The sequence below is a fragment of the Ovis aries genome, chromosome 1, assembly GCF_016772045.2.
Source record: "Ovis aries strain OAR_USU_Benz2616 breed Rambouillet chromosome 1, ARS-UI_Ramb_v3.0, whole genome shotgun sequence".
In the NCBI taxonomy this organism is placed as follows: Eukaryota; Metazoa; Chordata; class Mammalia; order Artiodactyla; family Bovidae; genus Ovis; species Ovis aries.
Genome location: NC_056054.1, coordinates 87,640,018 through 87,648,403, shown reverse-complemented (window position 1 = coordinate 87,648,403; position 8,386 = coordinate 87,640,018). Strand labels below are relative to the sequence as shown.

At 45.5% G+C, this 8,386-nt stretch overlaps 1 protein-coding gene across 3 annotated transcripts in view; it reads right to left on the bottom strand.

Annotated features, from left to right (window-relative positions):
- Positions 1 to 7,413, bottom strand: part of RBM15 (RNA binding motif protein 15) — a 28,847-nt gene extending 21,434 nt beyond the window's left edge. For all 3 annotated transcript variants that reach the window (XR_009597087.1, XR_009597088.1, XM_027972905.3), the window contains exon 1: positions 3,660 to 7,413. Coding sequence is in view for 1 of the 3 variants with exons in the window: in XM_027972905.3 (XP_027828706.1) it covers positions 3,660 to 6,525 (2,866 nt within the window). In the remaining 2 variants the exon portion in view is untranslated. The remainder of the gene's footprint in view (positions 1 to 3,659) is intronic.
- Between the last annotated feature and the right edge of the window lie 973 nt (positions 7,414 to 8,386).

Sequence of the window (8,386 nt, the reverse complement as noted above, 5' to 3'; positions counted from 1 at the left end):
AGTTTAGTCAAACTTATACCCCCTCTATTTTCATTCTGTAATTTATATGGAGTAATACAGACCTACTCCATTATTGTAGAAAGGGGTCAAGATACAAAACCTTTTAAAAATCCACCTTCATTTATGTTACCAAAGACAGCAGCTGTTATCTTCTTTAAAACACTCATACAATCGCTAAACAGCCAAAGAACACTGTGGAACTTTAACTTTCCAACTGTTTAAATCATACATATAAAACTTCATTAAGCTAGACAGTTTACTGTGGTCACCTGAAATCATTTTCTCCCTTTAGGCACATCACTATAACCAGAATGTTAACAGGGTCAGCTCCATTTCTCTTCCTGTTCTCATACCTAACTCCTATCTCCAAACCAAACACTGTGGCAGAGATAGAAAAAAAATGTCCCGAAATTCTCTCCAAAAACTTTTTCACAAAAAGGTCATTAAGGCCCTCTTCTCAAGAGGATTTCCTAGTTCTGTTACCACAGAGTTTTTGGTGAATGGTTCCTATATGGACCCAAACTGCAGTTTAAGCTGCACCTGCGAAATGAGCAATTTCACTGTCTAAAGAAACTATTAAAAAAATTTAAAAAGACAAAACAACAACAACAAAACTGTCAGTGAACATCTGCTCATAAAACAGTTTTTAAATAAACTAAACAAGTGTTAGACTCTGAAAGCAACACACCCCTTACTTTTGCTATTGTATCTCAACTGGTCTAACTGACCTAAGGGCCAGAACATATTACCTTCAAAATGTGACAAAAGCTTGTATCAGCCAAAGGACGGACGTTTTAAGATGTAATCCTTAAAGGGAAAACTCTGCTTACTCTCGGGTCAGTCAAAACAGACATCTCAAACCAGGAATTTAAATTTTTTCGTGGAAAACTCTTTATAGGAATTCCAGTAACAACCAACAAAATAACACTAAAAATAAATTGGCTAGGAGCTGAATGATTAATTTTTCATAAACTTTGAAATTGTGATTAAAAATCTAAATTAGCTTGATGGTTCTTTTTTTACCAGTAATACTTAATGAGTCATTTAATGATATACTTAAGAAATTCCATTCATTTGAACTTGAGTTCCAGAAAAATCAATTAAACAAATACATTTAAAAAAAAAAAAAAAAGGCAAAAGAAACAACTGGCTGTCACAAAGAACATCCAATGTTGAGATTACAAATTCTGGCTAGCGAGAATTAGAACCAGATTGTTTTAGACAAATGCTTTCATTCCACTCTTAAGTTTAGGTAGATAGTTTACCAATGTTATAAACCTGAACAATAGAATGAGCAACACAAATAAGATTCATCCAAATGATGGCACTCTGTAGCTAAGCACCAAACTAAACATAATTTTGTTATAATACATACATTTAGAAATGGTATCAAGCCATTGTTTCAAAAACACTGAAGCACAAATTGCCCAGATCTAACAAAAGCCACGATGTCAGATAAAGAATCAAACAAACATGGAGCAAAACCCACAGTACTCTACTCTTCGATAAGCTGGCATATCAACTTTAAAAAAAAAAAAAAAAGAAAGCCACATACACTTTGGATTAGAGTTAAAATTAGGTATCAAGGACTTCACTCTCTAAAAAAGTAAAATCATTTGTCCAGCCATCTTATCAAAAGGTATTCAAAAGTTAATGGTTAGTGAGACTATTTAAACTGGAAAAAATGTATCTAGCCACAAATTGTACTTTGACCCCATTTATTTATGCATAGACTGCACACTGACATAAGTTTCTGAACAGGTGTCTATTCCATATTAGCGTGTCAAGCAGTTTTTTAAAAGCAAAAGGACCAAAAGTGTTCATTGTAGGACTTCAGGTATTTTCCCTACAGGCACACCAAGGACCTCTGTGCTCATAGCCTATTATCTTCCTTCTCTCAAAATGGCTAGTTTTTCCAGTTTAAAAACAAAAAACACAAAAGTCTCCAAACTTACAAAGAAAACTTATAAATGCATAGTGAAAACTAAAAAGGATGACACAGCAGTGATGAGGCTTTCATGCTAACATGCATTAGACACCTGTCATAACGGACAATTAAAAATTACATGACGTTTTCTTGGGTTATTATTGGTGCTATTTTAAAACTATCCGCTTTGATAACAGAAAGAAAACAGTTGAGTTCTGCCAGGCTTTCAGTAAGTCACTTACATAGCATAGAAACATGACCATGATCCAAAGGTCCTCAAGTTTCTAATCATAATTAAATATCAAGGGCTTTGGCTAAAGTCCTCAACATTTAAACCACAGGGGAAAATACACTTACAAATGACGTGAGAAACTAGGGGTTGGGGGTGGAGGAGGAAAATTAAAAAGACAAGGAAACCATGAATTAATGTTAAGCAGCAAAAGCTCTTGTTAAGAATCAGAAATTGATAATCTTCAGTTTTGGAAAAAAATGTGGAAGTGGGCTAAATTATTTTATACTAATTTCAGGTCTCTGAGAAAATAAACCACTAAAAAACGGTTTTCCTAAACTGATTATTTCAATTCTCTGTGGCTGGACACCAGCGAAAATATAAACACAAAATTTCAAAGATACTCAAAATACTTTCAATAATGTGAAGTCATCGCTGTTTAAATATGAAAATAAAAATCCAAGCAAAATTTTTAGAGTATGTCAAAAGTATTTCACAATGACTTAAAAAAAATTCTGCAATCCAGATATGGGTGATTAATGCCCACTGAAATAAAAGGATGACTTATGAGCCTGCAGACAACTCTTCTTTCTATTACTGAAGTCAGAAATTTGGGTGAATACAAAAATAAAAACTCACCTCTGATGAAAAACACAAGTTTTGAAATTTGCAACAATTAGAACTGTACCTGCTATACCCCTCTGAAAGTCAGTGAAAACACCACCACACACCAATAACTGACCAAAGAATTGTGATTTTAAAAGCACCTACTCACTTCCTGCATACTAGTGTAAGCAAAAGACAACGTGGTTTGTAACACACTCCTCTATTTTTACTGAACAGCTACAAACCAAAAGTGCATATATGGGATACAGAACTCAAAAACTAATGGTAAAAACATATATGTTAAAGCAAGCTCTTGGGAACACACCATTTAAGAAAAATACTCAAATACTTGATTAAAGTAATTGCAACATTTTATGTATCCTTTACCAGCTTATATATACTCCTTGAGATCCCTGCTCAAATTTCAGCCGCACAAATAATATTTCTGGTACAGGAATTATTTACCGACCTACCAATCAAAGTCATTTTTAGGTGTGTATTATCTTTTTACAGCTAGTGGGCTCTTTGTTTTTCAAATTCTAACTTTTCAAATTTCTGGTTTTGTAACTTTGAGGATTTTTTTAAGTTCAAGATTAAAAAAGAAAAAAAATTCGCAGAAAAAGAGGAAAACAGTTACACATAAGAGTGGAAACTCCTAATTAAAGTAAACCACTTGCCTGCTACCTTTAGGGGAGTCCTTTCACTTAAAATAATAGCTAAACTCTCCTGACTTCTGTTTTTTAAAGAGGTTTATAAAAATATAAAAAAGAAAAAACCTAAAACTAAACAACTAATTAAAAAGAAAATTTCATCCGATGCTGTATCCCATTACACATCACAAAACAGGAACCATGTCAAAGTACTAAATACAAGTTACACATGGACTTTAAGACGCACCACGGACAATGATCATGACCAGGTAATCTTCTTCAGATTTGGCCAGTGCCTTGGCAGGGGAATCCAGGAACTGCTGGGAGAACTCACAGGGTGGAAAGGCATGAAGGACTCCGGTGTTTTCCTTGTCTTTGTTGCCCCCCACAGGGAGGCTGATCACCCCAGCGGCCTGCTTTTGCTTTAAGTAGGACACGAGGTTCCTAAGTGGCCTCTGAGTAGAGGTGGCAGTGTCTGATGTGGCTGAGGAAGAAGAAGACCTGCTATCAGAACTTCCAGGCACAGCCAGAAGAATAGCATAACCATTGGGCCCTGCCACTTTGATGCGTCGCGTTACTTCATCCAACTTGGGCTGGTCCAAACGAAGACGCTGAGTGATCTTGAGCTGGGCCACTTTGCCTCCAGTTGAGCCCTCCACAAGAAGACTACTAGCCACCTGGAGGTCACCCTGCAACAGATGCATGTTGGAAGGAAAGTTGCTGTTCTTCAACAGGAGCATGCCCTGCCAGGCCAAACAGAGTTTGGGAGATGCTGCTGCTGCAGGGGCGGTCCCCCCATCCTGTTTCTGGGAAGGGGACTTCAGCTTCGATGAAGCAGTGCTGGTGCTGGATGCACTCCCATCAGGCCGATCTTCTTTTTTCAGAGGGCTTTTACCCTCCGTGGAAGCAGTTGTCCGGTGCTTCTTATCCCGTTCAGCTGATGCGGAGTTTTTACGGTCTCGCTTGTCACCCTGGCTCTTCTCCAAACTACCTCGTCGGTCTCTGATTGGAGAGGGCCTTTCCAAGAGAAGACGGGAAGATCGATCGTTGTCGCTATTGTAGCGATCCCGGGTACTGCCCAATTCTGGACTGCGGTCAGGAGAAGGCGCGCAATGACGTTTTCGTGGACGGTCACTCTCTGGGGACCTATCCAGATGCCGACCCCCACTCTCCTCAGGCAGCCTTCGCTTCCTAGGTTGGTCTCTGCTGCTGGGCAGATCTCGGTCACCTCTGTCCCGGTCCAACGACCAGCCATCCCGCCTGCGATCCAGGCTATCCAGTGGCTCATAAGCAGGCACAGCCGTAGCTGCAGTCCGAGTGCTGCGTTCACGGACTGGGGGTGGGGGTGGAACCCAATCAGAGTCAGGATAAAGGTCCCTATCACGATCTCTGTACAGTAAGGGTGGTGTCCTATCCCGAGCACCCCTCAAAGGGTCTGGTGCCCGGTGTCCAAAAGCATCTGTCACCAGTTCATAATGAGTTAACGGCAGAGGCTGCAGATATTGCTGCTGGTAACGATGTTCTGTGTCTGCAAAGTCTACTCTAAGGCGACGATCTGGGCCACCAAGTGGGAAGCCCCTCATATGGGTCCAGGCAGCATGAGCTGCATCCAGGCTTTCGTACTGGATATATGCCCAACTATCACCTTTGCGGTAGTCAATGGTGCGTATGGTGCCAAACCGGTCAAACTCCCGTGCCAGGGCAGCAAGAGGCACCCAAGGACCCAGGCCACCTACCCAAAGGCGGGTGGTCGGTGTAGCTTTGCCATAGCCAATTTTGATAGGATTCCGAATGATAATTTTGCCAGACATCGCTAGTTTGGCCCGGTGAGACATATCTAGATTTTCAAATTTGAGAAAGCCATAGGTACTGGTCTGGCCCCGAGAAGGCCTCTTGATGTCTACCTCTGTGATGACTCCGAAACGGTCAAAAGCCCTTCTTAGATCACTCTCTGTCACAGTGATGTCTAGGTTGCCCAAGAAAAGCGTCCGGTTAGCTCGCTGGTCATCCTCGGGTGAGATCTCATCTACTTCTCTGAAAGGAGCGGCACCTGCTCCAGTTCCCACCCTTGGCTCAAGACTGTAGGCTGGGCGCACTCTCTCATAGAACGAGTAGTCTCGCTCTCTCTCCAGATCTCGGGGCAGTGGTGGCGGAGGTGGAGGGGGCAGGCGGCCAAGGGCCAACTGCTGCAACCGGTAGTCTCTGTATCCCAAGGCTGCACCACCAGGGGAAAGTGATCTCTGGCCTCCACCACCTCCTCCAGGGGGGTGCCGGTGACCACCTACAGAGGACCCGACCACACTGGCTGAAGGAGGATAGGAATCTTTGTCTAAAGGGGAGCGGCTACGGCGCCGGCTCACATACACAGCTTCTATCTTCAGAGGCCGGTCATAGAGCACTAGGCGGCCTCTGGCATGCTTGGCCGCCCGCGCGTCCTCTGGCCGCCGGAAGTTCACAAAGGCTACTCGCTCATCCCCGCTGCCAGAACCCGAGAGATGACTGATTTTGACACTTACATCACCGAAGCGTTTAAACTCGTGAAACAATCCGTCCTCCACTGCTTCGTCACTCAGCTGGGACCCCAACTCGCTTATCTTCAGTGTCTTGTATTCCCCGCCATCGCCGCCGCCAGGAGCCGAAGAGGCGGCCCCAGAGGAACGTGACTCCCCGCCTCCACCCCGGGAGCTGCTGCGCGACTCGCCCCCGCCCGAGGAATTTTTGGTGCTTGGGGAGCTGTAACTATGCAAGCGGCTACTGGAGCTGCCCCCTCCGGTGTCGTACTCGCGGCTACCACCTCGGCTGCTAGACTTGTCCAGATGAAGGCTGCGCCGCGACCCGCCGCCGCCGTCGGTCTTTCCGCTGCTGCTCCCATTGCTGCCACCAGAGCCCCCTAACTTCTTGCTCCGCTCCCCGCGGGAAGTCGAATCCTCACCACCACGGGAGCGTTTCGGCTTGACCGGAGAGCGCTCTTTTCCCTTCATGGTAGCGGGGCGTCGGAGATCTTCTCCGCGGAACTGACTAACCCGCCGCCCCGCGCTGGTTTCACACAGCGGAACCGCACGCCGCCATCTTGGACTGTGCCGCGGCAGAGGGTCCCGCCCCGCAGTCTTCATTGGTCAATTAGCTCCGCTCTTCTACAGTCTCATTGGGAAAACTATTTGTCTGTCTTTACATCTCCCCGCGCTCCGGGAAGGCGCCCGCCCAACCACTGTTATTGGGTTCTCAACGCCCTAGTCAGAGTACCTCATTGGTTATATTCGTTGTCCATCTTAACGGTTCCTCGCGCCAGACTGTAGCTCCGCCCCTTGCACTCGATGGTCACCTGACCCAAAGTCTGGAGGCGTTGATTGGACAAAAAGTCCGCCCTCTAACGGTACTTCTTGCGGGGCGAAAGCAGTGATCCCGCCTCCTCATAACTTTCATTGGTTTATGACCCCGTCCTTTAACCTACTATTTGGGAAGTCAGGCCATATGTTCTAGCATTTTTTTTTTTTCTGAGAGGCCGGCTCACAGCGATCTCGCGAGAGAGAGAAAGCTCCCTCTTTCGATGCCTTTCTTCCAACTCCTCCGGCGGCTGAAAGAAGTTTAAATCTGATTGGATGTTGACGATGAAGTTGATAGGCCGAAATAACTGTCCATCACTCGCTTAAAGGCGTAGGCTCTTACAATGAGGAGGCTGTCTGAAGGTGAAAGAGTAGAATACGCGCTTGCTGTGCGACGTCACTTAGACGTCGCGAAATGGTGACCATGAGACCGTTCCGCCTTTCTGCGTTCGGCGTTTTCCTTTCCAACATTTGTTCGCTCCCACGGCGTACTTGGTTGGGGTTTGGCCCTCGGACCTCAGAACTTCTAGGCGTCCTACCTCCTACCTGTGTGGGACCAGGCGCTGGGCTTCTGCCTCTTCCCTCCCACCGCTGGGCCCGCGAATCCTTCAGGAAACCGTCCCGGGGCGCCCAGCGGACACCATCTTAGCGCCGTTGGCCTTTGCGTGAACGGCCTTTAAAAGCCCCACCCACCGTACGCAAGAAAGCGCACTGGGGCCCGCGGCGCCGGTAGGGCCAGGTTCACAGTTCAGGAAGGGCCGGGTCACACTAACGCCCGGGGGCGGGTCGGGTCGTAAGCTGAGCTCAGGCCTTTGGGGTCCCGCAGCTCTGGAGCTGGTGCTTAGCCCAGGCTGGAAGTCGGCACTGCTCGGTGCGATTCGTTCCCGCCCGAGTGTCCTGGGGTAACCTAGGAAAAAGAGAGACTGAAGCTTCCAGTTTTGACTCCTATAGGCAGGGTGGGGACTCGGGCCACGACGGACGAGTCTGGGCTTCCTGATTTATGTTGCAAATTCACGTAGATTTCGGGTTTTGTCCGATAATATAGCTGCGTTAGATTTTTATATGTTAACAACCTTCCCTGGTAAATAATCGAATGAAATGAATGTACTTTGCTGCCTGCAGATGTGTCGCGTTTTTTCCTGTGGTTTCTTGTACGTGCCCTCACCTTCAGAACAGGGTAGAACAGCCACCTTGCTATCTAAGTCCATCTCTTTTGACTCTGAAAATCATTCGCCGTTTTAACCCAAATTTCTTTCCATAGACCTTCATTGTGTCAGACAGTAAAGCTCTTGTGTGGGGTGCTGGTGTTTCTATCCGATGAAGGGAGGTAGTGCTGAGTTCATCACAGGGCTAAGCTTTTATGCATTCCTCCTCAAGTCCTCTGGGCAGAGGAAAGGGGATTCTTGTATAGATCCTTTCTTCAACTGCATCTCTCAAGATTCTATCTGTAGGAGACAATGTGACATGTTTTTAAACATGACATCTTTTGAGGTAACTAGGTCCCCCAAACTGAAACCTAAACTTTGAAACTTTTAGAGACTGAAAACTCAGTTCAGTTCAATCGCTCAGTCATGTCCGACTCTTTGCGACCCCATAAATCGCAGCATGCCAGGCCTCCCTGTCCATCACCAACTCCCTGAATTTACCCAAA